At 36.3% G+C, this 16257-nt stretch overlaps 1 protein-coding gene and 1 non-coding gene across 2 annotated transcripts; both read right to left on the minus strand.

The window, feature by feature from the left end:
• Positions 1 to 305: 305 nt before the first annotated feature.
• Positions 306 to 378, minus strand: Trnay-gua (transfer RNA tyrosine (anticodon GUA)). The gene has a single exon. It is a non-coding gene; the product is annotated as a tRNA-Tyr (tRNA).
• A 4281-nt stretch (positions 379 to 4659) lies between these two features.
• On the minus strand, positions 4660 to 6117 carry LOC140143564 (uncharacterized protein F54H12.2-like). The gene is made up of 2 exons (XM_072165386.1): positions 4831 to 6117; positions 4660 to 4704 (listed from the first exon to the last, which is right to left on the minus strand). Exons 1-2 carry the CDS (start codon positions 6115 to 6117, stop codon positions 4660 to 4662), a joined length of 1332 nt encoding a protein of 443 aa, XP_072021487.1.
• Positions 6118 to 16257: the final 10140 nt, after the last annotated feature.

A 16257-nucleotide genomic window follows, 5' to 3' on the forward strand; every position in this document is an offset into this window, starting at 1 on the left:
AGGAAATTGTGGATGATCTCGAAGAGAAGGTGGATAAATGCGCAAACGTACATAAAGCGGTTAAAAGAGTATTGGCTAAACATCAGAGTAAATTCGACGGACTCTTCCAACAAGAGGAAGATAAAGACGAGGGGATGGAATATGTTGAAGACAGTCAGTGACACTTAAAGATCACGCGATTTTCTGCGTAAATTGATAAACATTATTATAATAATTTGTGTGTAGGCCTATAGATGTCACTGAGTGATGTAATAATCTAGGTCGTCTCAACAACAGCAACAAAAAAGAACATAAAACTAATTCCTTCCCCGTGCCTGGGCTCGAACCAGGGGCCTTCCGATCTACAGTCAGACGCTCTCCCATCTGAGCTACGCGGGGATATACATATCTCACTATTATTATTATTATTATTATTATTATTATTATTATTATTATTATTATTATTATTATTATTATTATTATTATTATTATTATTATTAATATTATTATTATTATTATTATTTTAATAACTGTTTGTATTTTCGGAATCATGGAAAACAACGACGTAGGTTATGAAACTCCCTTACCATCTACGCGTCTTCGCGATACAGATGAAAGAATAGGGTTAAAAGGGCGTTTGAGAAATATAATATCCAGTAAACCTATATACGGGGTAGTTATCGTCGTATTGATGACTACCATTATTTTTGGTAGAATTCGCGACGGTATAGAGGTTAATCCGACGTCCGAATCTACGGGTCAAAGACAATTTCAAAACGTCACGGCCGATAAATGTAGATTTAATTATTTCCAAAATGAAACGAGGTCAAAAACCTGCCAATATCTCCCCGTAAATTACACGTGTTACCCTAGGGACTCTGTCGGTCTAGGGGATAACCTATTGGTCAATGTATGCTCAAACGATAAAGACGTAGGCGTAGATGTAAGGCAATTTTATAGTTCGAAGGATACGAACCGTCGTTACCCATCGTTCGATGGTGTCATTTTATCGCGTAAGCAGTTTCACAAGTTGGTCAAAAAAATCGGAATTATTCAAAGTATCGTAAGAAAGGTCAAATATAAGCTTCGTACCTCCCTCTAAATAACTAGAGTCTATATATATAAGGCCGGTATATGATCCGTATTTACCAAAAGCAATCATGGACCCGAGACTGAAACACCCCTTTAGAATGTTAATTTGCGGACCGTCTGAATGCGGTAAAACCGTGTTTGTTAAACGTCTTTTAAGTAACCTATCCAGCATGGTTCATCCTGTACCAAATAACGTCATATGGTTCTACGCCTTGTATCAGGAGGCGTATACCGAGATTTCACAAACTTTGAATAATGTTACATTTATCGAAGGTTTGCCGGAGCAAAACATCGAACAACTGATTGACAAGAGCCGAAATAACTTGATCATTTTGGACGACTTGATGCAAGAAATTGGGAACAGTTCAACCATCGGAAATTTGTTTTTGCGTGGATCCCATCATCTCAATTTATCCGTTGTTTATTTGATGCAGAATATCTTTCATCAAGGTAAACAGTCGAGAAACATTAGTTTGAACGCCAGTTACATGGTGTTATTTCGCAACCCTAGAGATAAAACTCCGATAGCTGTATTGGCAAACAGATGTTTCCAGGAAACTCTAAATTTTTATTAGATGCTTTTGCAGACGCCACGTCGAAGCAGTATGGTTACATCTTGTTGGATTTAAAGGCATCAACCCCCGAAGATTTGAAAGTGCGTACCGCTATTTTTCCCGATGAACAAGGGTATGTCTACGTACCGCTTGGTAAGAGTTTCACGAATATGATAAAACGCTGATACATTTACGTTCAGACATCATTTGAAAACAACATGTCGCAGAACGTGGTTCGTAACTACGAGTTACTCAACGTTTTAAGCAAGTGCCCCGATAAATTGAGAACTGCCATTTTGAAAAACGTAAACGATAAAGTATTGACGGCTATTTGTGAATGCGCCTTGAACTTGTGTCGTGGAAACGTCAGACTTACCCCTCTTAAAAAGACGAAAATATCAACGCATAAGAACATTATTAGAAAACTCGCCAACAAAGGAAAATCCGTCAAATCAAAGAGACGTTTGATCGTCCAAAAGGGCGGCATAATTAGCCTGCTTTTAAGCACCGTATTACCGGCCGTAGTACCACTGTTGGTCAATTTGATTCGCAAGAAAACGAAGAAACGAAGATGAGTTTTAAGAAAATGGCGCTGGTACCCCCCGATATGATGGATAAACTGCAGCAGCATCAACAAGCCCCGATACGCGATGGTGTCAAACGAACTGTGCAAGACCTGGATCAAGATATGACTTCTATTCTACAGAGGGACGACTTGACGGCCTACGATAAAATGTTAATGTATCAGGACAGTTTGAATAAATTTTTAACTTTTTATAATAAAACCAACGCTCCAATCGCCATTAATATAACGGAACACCCTGATAATGAAGAAGTGAATAAATCAACGGAGCAGACAGTCAGCGAGGTACCAGCTACGGGACAGGATGACTATGCCGATAATATATTAAAAACCATTCAGAAACGGATGAAATCTAAGGCCTCCCAATTAATCGGTGAACTAAAAGCAAGTAATGCCCTAAAATGGAATCAGAAAGGTGAAATTATCTATCGGGGAAAACTTGTACCCGGCAGCAACCTGTCCGATCTAATCACGGACGTATTACGTAATTATTCTAACGCCTTTCAACCAACGGGTTTTCAATTATTTGCTAGTAGTTTGGCCGATATTAATATTCCCGAATCCATAATTGGTAATAAAGAAAGAAGAAGTCTCATCAGGGACTTTAAAATGGGTAAAACGAGCACGGATATGATTACCCCAGAAAGACCTTCAAGACGTAAATCAAGAAGCGTTACGGGTAAACGAGGGCGTAAGAAGCATGCACCCTTGATTTGGGAAAAAAAAATGTAACTTGTTTATTACCATCTTATTGTTCGCCGCATTAAATATGCTCATTGTTTAAGATGTAATCACGTTTTATTATGCGAGGGAAGGTAAAATAATGTGAGTCACTCGAGGTTTTTCCTCCTTTTTGTATGTAAATGACGTAGCGTGTCAAATCGTTTGATTTAATAACGACAAATAGTGAAACAAAATGTACAATTAATATCGTATAATGTATCGTGTAAAAATAACAATAACGAAGGAATGTAAAAAAGGACATAATTGTGTCGTTATGGGAGGAGTTTACGATAATGTATACAAAAAACGTAAAATATGACGGCATTTTTTTGGCGCTGAATTTTGTAATAGAAATGTAATGAACTATATTGTAATGTAATGTAATGTAATGTAATAATGTAATGTAATGTAATGTAATACAAATGTATACGATGTAGTTACTTTCAAATAAAACGCAGACAGCTTATTCCGTACTTTGATTTCAAACTTTTATTGTATCATTTCATCGTCATTTCAATAACATACATTTCATTTGTAAGACACTATAATACGTGAAAATGGATTTACGATATTTTACAATCTTTAATAATTGTTTTTATTAAAAAAACATTACAAGTTATATCTTAATTTTTACAAAATTTTGTATTTGTTTACATTTCTTATTTCTTAAGATAAATTACAATCTTAACTTTATTAACGGTCAATTTGTTTCATTGATTGTTAGATATACGATTATTTACAAACGATTATTCTACAACGTACGAGTACGATACATATATAAAGGACATAGGATTGTAATCACTAACGCTTAATATAATAGCGAACAATTACTTAAAACGATTATATTATTACGATTTGTAAATCTTTTATACAATGATATTTTTTACAGTAATTTAAAAACGTATTTTTGTACAATGATTATACTTTTATTACAACTTTTTTTATACAATGATATTTTTTACAGTAATTTAAATAACGTATTTTTATACAATGATATTTTTTTACATCCATGAAATAACGTATTATTTTCACAATGATTATGATGATTTTTTACCGTGATTAAACAATATATAACTATATAACTACTTTCTACTGACAATGTTAATACGTGTCTATAGTTCATAATAGTATGAGTAAAATATATTCAATATATTTGCATAAAATATTTTCCTCAAACTATCACTCGTTGCCGTATTTACACGAAGGAGTTAAGCGCACGTGCCATTTGCGTACCTAAAAGCTCATAGTCAAACACAACGGTATCCAGATCAAACATTTTACGTATATAATCATTAACAAACGTGTCGTTTGCATAACGGTTATCGGTAAAACAGGTCACGATGTCTTTTAACTTTATACCTCTACATCTATGAATTAAATAATATAAGCAATATTGGCCGCACACGGCGCTGTAACTACTTTGTAATACTTTACGATTTACGGTCCATTTTACGGTATTAGATTTTAAAAAACGTTCAAAATAGATTTTATTTTCATCCGGCCCTTTTCCGTAAGAGTCAAAATATTCTCCTTTCAGATCTTGATCAATGTATATCGCCACCCAATGAGATCCTGGCATGGAACTTTTATCAATGTTTACTATAAAGGCGGCTGGTAATTTGGCAACTTTAGACGGTAGTTTATTACTGGCAAATACGTCGATGAATTGTTCTTTGCAAATCTTGTCGCTAGTCATAACCCATCTGAGTTGTTTGCTATCCATGAGTACTAAGTAGACCCGTAGTCGTAGATGACGTTTCTGGACTTATCAATCTGTATGAAAATAAGAAAGAAAGAAAGAAAGAACACATTGAAATAAATTGCACGCAATTGTAACACGTGTACGGGTTTACTTCGTATTAATAATCATGATGCGAATAATAGGAGCCGTATCATTACCTGAATTACGTTTTCAAATTCAGCGTACACAAGCACGTTGATGGTCTCTGGTAGTGCATCAGCAAACTGAAGTTCAAGACGTAAATTGCCAGTCTTTTGTAGGTTGAAGTGTCCAAAGTCGCACAAATCGGCAGTCAAATCAAAACACATCAGGGTATATCCTCTTTTATAGTCTGCACGATTCACGGTTCCAGTGTTATCTTTGTTGTGTTTGTTAAGTCCCGTAAACAATGTATTGAAAGCGGCGATGTAACCACTTTCCCCAGCAAAATTGGGATTTAGGCTTTCTGACATGGGTACTAACATACCGTCAACATAAACACCAACTTTATTTACGCTGTAATGTTTAAAGTTATAGGGGTTCCTCTTGTAATGGCCGTTAAAAGCGGCATTGGCAACAAAACCTAGGATGATTCTTTTTGGAAGTTGACCTAGAAATACATTTTCCTTAGTGATAGATAAATCACCGGCAGGTACGGTGAAGGTTTTCACCAATACTCTGGACACGGGGTATTTGGCGGTAGCGCGTTCTAACCCCTTAGCATGAGCAAGAGCAACTCCGGGGTTCAATTTGGCTTTCCTCACGTGTAATATAGCATCTAATATTTTCACCTTATAACCTGCAGTATGGTCCGAGGCCATCAAACAAAATTCATCCTTACTTCTGTGTAATTTAATCTTGACATCAACAGAATTGAGTAAGTAACGATCTTGCATAAAGATATCAGAATGCAACCTCCCCACCATGTCAACCGTTTTCCCCCCATCAGTGAATTTGGACCGGTTTTTTAAGCCCGTGTTAGAGGTAGCTGGGCTAGCCCCGGGATTGGTAGCTTCCATGTTTCCAGCCGTGTCTTTGTAGAACATGGCGGATGTGAGCTGGGTCGTCGTAGCATCTTGTCCGTAATTGAGCAGACTTTCAAGAAGAGCCCGGTAAGCGTAAGTACTACTACTCTGTGACACCAGTCTACCGTTGAGCGATACATCGACCTGACTGAATAAGGAGTGTAGGAAGAGGTTTACGGGGCCAACCTCGCTAGCATCTTCAATATCTGTGCCGTCAGCGCCAGTGATTTTGGCGCTAATTTGAAGGTAAGAATCACTCAGACTAAGATACTCTTCATTTCCGCTAATAACAAATTCTAGAGGGCCGTTGTCGGCTATGGTAGTAACTGGATGATGCGATACCCAGTGCCCTTGTAATATTGAAGTTTGAGTTGGTGGTAAAGAGAATATATCAAGTTGCGAACTTGTACATTCGGCGCTATGGTCGTGCACAAAAGCCATGTTTTCTAATTAAATATATCGGGACCCCAATTACGATGTTTACTCGTCACTTTCTTTCCTCGACTATTGCCTTTCTTGGTAGATGCTTTCCTTTTTATACCCGTCTTTCGGGTGGGCTTTCGCCGTTTCACAGTACCATCTTTCTGGTGATTATTCATACGCCGTTTTAAACCACGCACTGCGGTGGTACCTAAATCTTTACCGGCTTGCTTCAATCTTGATTTGGCGGCCGTTTTGAGTTTTTTACCGCTAAGGGCATCTTCCAAAATCTCTCCACCGGTTCTAAGGGCTTGTCTCCCTAGCGTTTTAGCGCCTTGTTTCAAAAATGGCATAGCGGTTCTAAACAATGACCCAAGAACGTTTCCTATTCCCATACCGTACTGTGTATATGGTTGGTATGCGGGGATTCCCCCGCCAATTTGTTTCATATAATAATCCTCATAAAATCGTTGATTACGCGACAAATCCATGGTTTTCTTATTGCTTTTTTATTCTTTACTGAAATTGTATCGGAGAGGTCTTTCTGAAATGCAAACGCACTACCCAGCAAACACAAAAACGTTTTAAAAACGTTTTAAATGAGTTATATTTTGGCTTTTGGTTCAGGTAAAAACGTTTTAATAACATTAAAATGTCGGGTTATATAAATGTCATGATAACGTTTTAAAACGTTTTGTATGAAAACACACTACGACAATATTTTTAAATGTTTTCAAAAATGTTATTGTAAACTATTTTTGCAAACATTTTTGCCAAATATTGTGTCAATACTTAAATAACATTATGTTAAAATGTTTGAATCCAGCAAACACAGAAATGTTCTTAAAATGTTTTTTTCAAAACCTTTTAATAACATTTAAATGTCGGGTTATATAAAGGTCATGAAAACGTTTTTAAAACGTTATTGAAAATATTTTGTGCAAACATTTTTCGCAAAATATTTTTTCAACCCCAAAATAACATTCTGTTTAGAATGTTTTGTATAAAGTTTTCATGAATGTTTTTGGAATGTTATTAAAACCTTTTATACCCTTTATATAACCCGACATTTAAACGTTTTCTGTAAAACATTTTTGTTTGCTGAGCAGTAGATTATCAAAAATGTTTTTTAAGGTTATGAAAACATTTTATACTCTGAATATACCCTTTATATAACCCGACATTTAAACGTTTTCTGACAACCTTTTATAACCTTTTGCGAATGATGTCGAAAACGTTTTGTGTTTGCTGGGTACTGACGTCCCACCTTGAAAATGAACAATTTCACCGTTACCCCAGTTTATATTGATTTCTATAGATTCAATATTATTCGTTCGTAGCGGCAGATATTGAGGAGTTGGGTAACTACGAACAATAACTTCATTAACCTTTTTATGGGGTACGTCCACGATCCTTAATAGAGGTACTTCCTGATCGCCAACTGGTAAAGGTTGCACAATATCTGAATAAACGTAAAAAGCGTGCATACCCCTGTTTGTATCTATGGGTAATTCAAATCGCACGTTACTTTCTACAACTTGATTACCAGATTTCAAACCTAATAAATCTACCAAATGCCTATGCGGTGAAATTTTGGCCCCCTCAGAAACTTTTATTTCCAATCTTCTCGAAAAAGCTTCAATATTAAACTCGATTCTTTCCGAGGCAGTATCGTTCAAACCCTTCCGAATTTGACTCAAGAGATCTTTACCATGTTCATAATACCCGGGCCTTACGGTAAATGATTGACCTAATTCCTCATTAAAGGGGAGCCCTTCGTTAAAAATAACCAAGTTTTTCCCTTTGTTACGTTATAAAACTATGAGTAAACACTATTTCGCTTAAACCAACTTCCCATTGCCCAGATAGGCGCAATGGTCGGGCCAATATCGTTTTGTATTGACTAGGTGAATTGTCAGGGTATGTCGCTAAAGAGGCGTCACAAGGCAATGTTACATAAAAATGTTGACTTTCCATAATGTAATCCGTTAGCAAACTAAACTCTACTCAAGGCGATCACGCCCTTTTATTAGTTTTTTTTTGGGTCTTCTAACGTATCAACCCATGAATTAAATTTTGACGGATAATGTTTCCATTTTACAAAATATTCAGTCTTTCCATTTCTTTTTCGTTTCCTTACCACCTTTTCTACTTCATACAACGCATCTTTGGTTTTAATCACTTTTTGTAGTTCATGTTCATAAAATGTTCCTTGAATAGCTTCGCCTAAATAATCCTCTAAAGCGTATACAGGTGGATTTCTCGGGTAACGTTTTACGATCGTAAATATTTCTTCCGAATAATTTACGAGGTAACTTTTTTCAAATCTAAGTTTTGACTTTGAAATTCTAACCTGGTCGCCCGTTGCAAATTTAAAATTGCGGTTATAGCGTCTCTCATTACCGTACAAGTTTTGGCGAACTATATGTTGGTTCGCATCAGTCACCTTTACCGGGGGCATCTTAATGCTACGGTGGTACGCACCGTTATACGCATCAAGTAGGCTTTGTAGGATATCTATGTATTTGTGGGAATTTTTGTGGGTAAAGTATTTATACATACGACCTTTCAAGGTTCGATTAAACCTTTCAACGACCGATGCTTTTGTTTCGTTGCCGGTAGTGTAAAAACGTATACCGTTTTCTTTCAATTTAGCTTGAAATAACCTATTTGTAAATTCAGTACCACGATCCGTCTGTATACACTCGGGTTGACGACCGGAAGCTAAAATAGTTTGAATTGCTTTAACTAGAGTCTTTCCCGTCTTATCCTTTAACGGAATACCCCATGCATACTTGGAAAATACATCGATGCACGTTAAAATGTATTTGAAACCTTTATTATAACGTTTTAATGACGAAAGGTCAGCCAAATCCATTTGCCATAATTCATCTATAGTATTAACATACACTCTATTTCGTTTAAATCTCCGACGGAGTGGTTTGTGCAACGTATAAACATCTTGTTCCGCTAACCACCTTTTGATTTTTGAAAGGGTAATATCAGGAAATTTACGTTTTGCCCCTCTATACAAGGCAGATACACCGGTATAACCGTCCGGATTAGATACATCATAGTACGTTTTATGTAAGAACTTTTCTAGTTTAGTACTCATGGTTACATCCCCGTCGTACCGTATGAACAAAAAGCAAACCTTCTTATGACAGGATACTACATTACAATGCCTTATTATAGACAAAAAACACATAGACAAATATTTATAGTTTCTATTTTCTTTTTCGGTATTTATTTTTTCATCAAAACAGCAGTTACATGATATTTCATTTTATTACATTTTTTAGAATATCCGTATCCATTTTAAAGTAACATAGAGTATAGTAAAGGTCAAGGCAACACCAATCATCCTTTTGTACGGCATTACTGCATTATTTGAACGTATTTGAACTTGACTCCAATCTTCGCTATTTACTCTGCCTACGGCAATTTGAGTAGAAGCACCCATGATCGACTCTTTCGTTTCATCATCATCATGCATCTTACATAAATCTACAACAAAGGCTAAAAAGACACACGTGCGCGTTACTCTTTCTTCCGCACTTTGCGAATATCTAAATAATATATCAACCATCGCATCTACTCGCGATGGCGTAAACCAAAAATCATCGGGTTCAAGGTTCGTAAACAGTTCTTGGTATGCGTCGATTGCACGAGTCCTCTGGGCTATATCTCTCGCATATTGAATCATTTTAGTTACGCAAGGCTCTGCGTTTGATGTTTCTTTGCCATACATCTGATCTTGTAGTATAGCTTGAATTATTCGTCGACTGACATAACCGTCTGTTGATGTTGAGGATCCATTTGTTTCAGCAGCCATTCTTCGAAAGGATTGTCTTTGCAGCCCACTTCTAACCTGGCAATGTCCACAGCTTCCTTGATGCAATCACTCACTTTCAGGTTTTCGTGTAAGTTAGCAAAGTTCTGTAAAGTCCACACCCTGCTGTAATGATGCACGATAGCTAAGAAATCAAAAATGGGGCTGGAACCACCGCTCCCTAGATGTAATCGACCTCTGGTAGCTTGGAACAATTTGGTAGCGTATACTTTGTCAAGTTGTTCAATAGCTTGTATGTACAAGGTTAACACGATTATATCTTCTGTAGGGTCAGGATCGATACAAATATGTTGTAATTGACTCGGGTGATCCGTCACACAACCATTACACTGTGATTTGATCACTTTATTCACCTCCTCGCATAATAATACTGCAAAAATGTATTTAGCAACGTCGTGAATTTTTACAAATTCTTCTTCTATCATCTGTTCATCTACTTCATCAACCACCAACCACCGGTGCGGTAAGCAACACACTTTACTAGACATGGTAACAGTTAGCGTCTCCTTATATCAATTTCGATACAAATAATGACAAATGATAATTCTACAGATCTATTTGTACCTTTCCTACCCGTTTTCTGATTGGCCCTTTATGATGTCATAGGTTATTTTTATTTTCTCGAATACATGTTCTAACTTGTTTTTATTTGTTTGTTTTTAAACTGCATTTTGAAATTGTATTTTTTACCTACTATCAGTCTATTTCAAGCACTAATTCCCTGACGGTATCTTTACACAAGGTTTTGAAATATGCAAACATACTTTCTTTGCACGCCTTGTTATCTTTAAACAACTAAATCCCTATTGCTAACATCACCGACTAGACTTCGTGCATACTAACTCCTACTTGTATAATATTTGTAAACTTTAACCGACAACCGGGCACTTTTTTCTAGGTGAAGGGTTCATGTTTTGTAATCGGTGTTTCAACCATAAGGGGGAATCCCCCACCTGCTTGTTTCGTTCACGATAAAAGGTCATCTCATGATGACCCGTAATGGTCATCTCAAGATGACCGCACCCCCTCTCTTTCTATTATGAAGGGTAAAGGTCATCTCAGGATGACCCGAAAAGGGTGATCTAAAGATGACCCCAGGGGTCAAGGTTGGGGGGGGTAGGGGGAGGGGGACAAACCATAATCCTACCTACTACTACTATTAAGCAATAACATAAGCAATCAACAAGGCTCTGATTGCTTAATTTTCCCATTGAGTAGTCCATGCAAATTATAAGCAATATATTGCTTATTATTGCTTATAAGCAATAAATAAGCAATACCTAAGCATGTTATATGGGCGAAATATTTAAATGAGCTAAGCAATATATTGCTTAAATAAGGAATCACTGATGGCTTATATTAAGCCATCATTGATTGCTTAATAAGGCGTCGCTGATTGCTTAAAATAAGGCATCACTGATGGCTTATATTAAGCAATCGAAGCAATATATTGCTTATTATTGCTTATAAGCAATAAATAAGCAATACCTAAGCATGTTATATGTGACCCGGCAGCACAAACGAGCAGTAAATTCCCTAAATTATATTCTGTGTTACGGTGTAAAATGTGTACGAAGGTCGTATTCATCGATAACTTAAGCTGGCCCGACATCCGTCTGATTTTGATAGTCAAAAGCTAATCAATAATCCTATTGTTGAAGTGGATAATAAGCTTCTACCTTAGATGGCCGGCTATAGAACTTTTAATAGCTCTGGTCTTTGTTTGCTTTTGCTAAATCCTGTTCAAGTGGTGGGTTACCAGGCATTGTATTTTGTACAGGTATGCATAACCAACAAGTAACAAAGAGAGAACTTTCTTAAACCTCGTTGACTTAGGGATGATTTGAAATGACCGCCAATTATGACTGTTTGATATATTGCCAGCAATGTGGAAAAAGAGACACATGTAAAAACGTAAAACGCTATAATTTTATTGAAGGAGCAAAGTTTAACAAACCATAACCCCGCTTCTGGATATCGTTTGAAGTCAAATGATATACATTTTAAGTTTATGATGTTTATTTTTAAACACGAAATAAAACAAAATTGACCGGGGAGGAATTTACGGCTCATTCGCCGTGGACGGTCACATATGGGTGAAATATTTAAATGAGCTAAGCAATATATTGCTTATACAATACAATACAATAAACGGAATTTATATAGCGCCTTAGCATAAGTATGAACAAAGCGCTTTACAATGATCTTAAAAAGTACAACTTACACTACATCTTAGGCTACACTTAATGTACAACTTAATTAAAATAAAAAACTTAGTTTGGAAACAAATATGTTTTCAGATTAGATTTAAAAGTGGCCAGACTATGTGAAGTACGAAGTTTTACAGGTAATTTGTTCCAGAGAGCTGGCACAGAATTACAGAAGGCATTATTCCCATATGTTGTGTGAGTTCTTTTACATTCAAGCAGACTGCCATCAGCATGTGATCGTAGGAACATACCATCAGAAAATGTGTGAGATTTTAGGAGATTTTGTATGTACAGTGGTGTTGTTTCATGTCTACTTTTATAAGCGAATGTGAGTAGTTTGTAGGTAATACGCTCATTTACTGGAAGCCAGTGAAGCTCTTTCAGCAGAGGAGTGGTGTGTTCCATACGGTTTGCCTTGAAAACAAGTCTGGCAGCTCTGTTTTGTATCTTTTGTAGTTTTTGTGTGTTTTTTACAGTTGTTCCATATAATAAAGAGTTACAATAATCAATTCGAGAAATAACAAGTGAGCGGACAGCATGGTTGCAAGTATCTTTATCAATATAACAGCGAATGCGTCCTATATTACGAAGATGATAATTTAAAGAGCGAGAGACAGCAGATATTTGAGATGACATAGACATGGTTGAATCAAAAAGAACTCCAAGGTTGCGTACAGAATCAGATGGTTTGATAATTGTTCCACATACGTTAAGAGTTGGTTCATATATATATTTCAAATTATATGCAGAGCTAGCAACAAAGAATTCGGTTTTATCTTCATTCAGTTTAAGCTTATTTACATTCATCCAATTCTTGATTTCAGCAATACATGATTCCAATTTGAAAAGAGCAGTTACACTATCTCCAGGTATGCGGGGATTAAATTCTGTATATATTTGCGTATCATCTGCGTATATGTGATAGTTCAATCTGTGTTTCTGGATAATTTTTCCAAGTGGGTATGTGTAGTAGCTAAACATCCCAGGACCTACCACTGATCCTGGGGTAGGCCAAATTCCATTGTTTGAGTTTTAGAAAAATCACCACCTATACCAACTTGGCTATTGCGTCCTTTGAGGTAGGAGAGTATCCAGGATCGCACGGCTCCATTAATGCCAAGAGATTTTTCAAGTCTATCATTCAAAATATCAAAGTCAATAGTGTCAAAAGCTGCACTTAGATCTAATAATACAAGATAAACAGCTTTTTTGTTGTCCAGTGCACATAGAATATCATTTTTTTTTTTTTTTAGAGCAGTTTCTGTTCCATGATTAGGCTTGTAAGCAGATTGGTAAGGCTCCAGCAAACAATTTGTAGACATATGGGAAAACATCTGTGACATAACACATTTTTCCATAATTTTTGAAAAACATTTAATATTGGAGACAGGCCTATAATTTTTAAGTTCATTAGGATCCAGGGTTGCTTTCTTTATGATAGGGGTGACAATAGCTTGTTTCAAGGAGTTGGGAAAAGTGCCAGACTTTAGTGATATGTTAATAACTGTCGTTAAGGTGGGAATAATTGATGACATACATTGCTTGAGTAGCCAGGTTGGAATAACGTCAAGAGAACAATTCTTATTTGGTAACTTGCATATAATTTTTCTGATGATTTCTTCCTCTACCAAATTAAATTCTTGCATTGACTGTATTTGATTGAGTTCTTGAACTTCTGTATGTATTTGGATGTTATTACCATTTTTGTCCAGATTATTTCGGATTTTGACAATCTTGTTTTTGAAGAAGTCGGCAAACGAATCGCTAAGTTCTTTGTATGAGTCACATGATGGTAGAACTTTGGCACCCTTATTGAGAAGTTTATTTATAATTTGAAAAACCTGTTTGTTGTCAGCGGCTGCTAGTTGTTCATTATAATAAGATTTCTTGGCTTCATGTATGAGCTTATTTACAGACGTATGTTGTTCTTTATAGGCTTTTCGGTTTTCTTCAGTGTCATGTTTTTGCCATTTACGTTCTAGACGTCGGCGAATGCGACGTGCCTCTTTGATTTCATCATTGTACCAAGGTGATACTGGTCTTACTGTCCTGACTCGTGTTGTTGCTGGTGCATGTTTGTCAATGACATTTTGTATGGTTTGTTCAAATAAGTCATAAGCAAAATCAGCATTCATGTTTTCATTTAGTTCAAGTTTTGTCAAATCCAGATTCAGATCATTTATAAAAGATGGCATATCAATTGTTTTATATTTGCGAGATACAGATTTGATTTTCTGAATTGGTGGTTTCTTTTTGCACAAATCGAAATGTATAACATAATGGTCAGAACTGAGACATTTGCGCACATTACAGTTCTTAATTATATCATCATCAGACCTCGTTATAACCAAGTCAAGAGTATGACCTCGTTTGTGAGTTGGTTCCAAAACATGTTGAGACATATTCAAACAAGATAAAATAGATATGAAAGATGCAACTTCAGATTTGGTTGGGATATCAACATGCAAATTAAAATCACCTAAAACTACAATTTTGTTAGCACTCATATTTACATCAGAAAGAAAATCATCAATTTCAGTTAAATAGTCCTTAGTCTTAAACCCATTTACAGTAGACGGTGGTGGCCTATACACTACAATATATTCTACACATCTTAAAACATCCGTTACAATAGCATGTTCAAAAGTTACAGTTTTAATATCAGTCCTTTTGATTGAGAGTTTCAAATTTGATCTGTACAGAATTCCAATTCCTCCATATAAATCAGTTTCAGTTCGTGGAATATTGAGGAAGGGATACGATGGAGGTGTGAGTTCTCCAATTATGACAGGGTCATCTTCACATAACCAGGTCTCCGTTACAAACAATACATCAATGTTATTTTCCAAGACAAAGTCATAAACAGAGATGGTTTTGTTCCTAGTTGATCGGGCATTCCATAAAACAGCTTTAATGTGATCATGATGAGATGAAGGGGAAATTGTGCAAAGATTGTCGGGGTTGCTACATGTAGATCTGTTCATTTCTGCAAACAGGGGTCAAATCTTTTTCCGCTCGTACAGGAATATTCTTAGTTCGGCGGCGTCCAGCTTTCTTACCTCTGTGTGTGCGATAGTGGTGGGGTTTTTCTGCTAGAATTCCAAGGTTTTGAATGTGAGTTAATGTGTCCGGGGGTAAGCAGTAAGTTGAATTGGGTAATTTAGAGGTGGAACGGAGGTGAAACAGTTCATTTCGGCTGTAGGAAACATTATGAAGCGCATGATGATTAGAAGCATCAGGGTGGTTTTTGTTGTTGGGATTCTCAGGTCCGGGGTTAGGATTGATGTCTCCAGACACCAAAAGTTCAAGGCGAAAAGTACATGAAGAGTTATCATAGTAGGATACCAGGCATTTCAGATATTTCAGATGATGAAGTTGATGGTTTGGACTAGGCAAAGTTGTTGTTAAACTTGTCCATAGACTTTTGTTTATCATGAAAGTTTCCAAAGGTGACTCCTCATCACACAATGGTGGAACAGGGATGAGAAGGAGGATAAACAGGATGATGAGCTCCATTTTATTTTTCCATAAAGTTATTCATCCATTATAAAAATGATATTTGGTATACACATTCATATAGTTGCACATGAGTCATTGAAGTTAATTGGTCCAGACAGGTTTATGAATAGCAAGATGATCAATAATGCCATTATTAACAACAAGGTTAAAGTTGTAACACAAAGAACAACAGTTTGAAGTGGGGATTATATCCTGGGTGTCAAGTAGCTCAGTTCAAGAGCACATTCCAAGGCAAAACACAACATGTCCATAGCAGTCAGTGCATTTCAAAGTTTTCAAGAGTTGAAAAATTCAAAACTATTTCCATTTGTTACACAAAGATAAATCCACAGATATGTACATAAATTGTCCAGTAGAATCCTGAAGTTACTAGCATGGTGTCTATATAAAATTAAAGAGATGAATCCACCAAAAAACAGGTACTTTATACAAAACAACACAGAGGATGGAGAGGCCGCTTGTTAGGCGCACCACCATCATATGTAGAAAATAAGGCATCATTGATGGCTTAAATAAGACATCATTGATGGCTTAAATAAGACATCATTGATTGCTTGGTGACAAATCGCTATTCCGTTC

Source organism: Amphiura filiformis, unplaced genomic scaffold (genome assembly GCF_039555335.1).
Source record: "Amphiura filiformis unplaced genomic scaffold, Afil_fr2py scaffold_23, whole genome shotgun sequence".
Taxonomy (NCBI): domain Eukaryota; kingdom Metazoa; phylum Echinodermata; class Ophiuroidea; order Amphilepidida; family Amphiuridae; genus Amphiura; species Amphiura filiformis.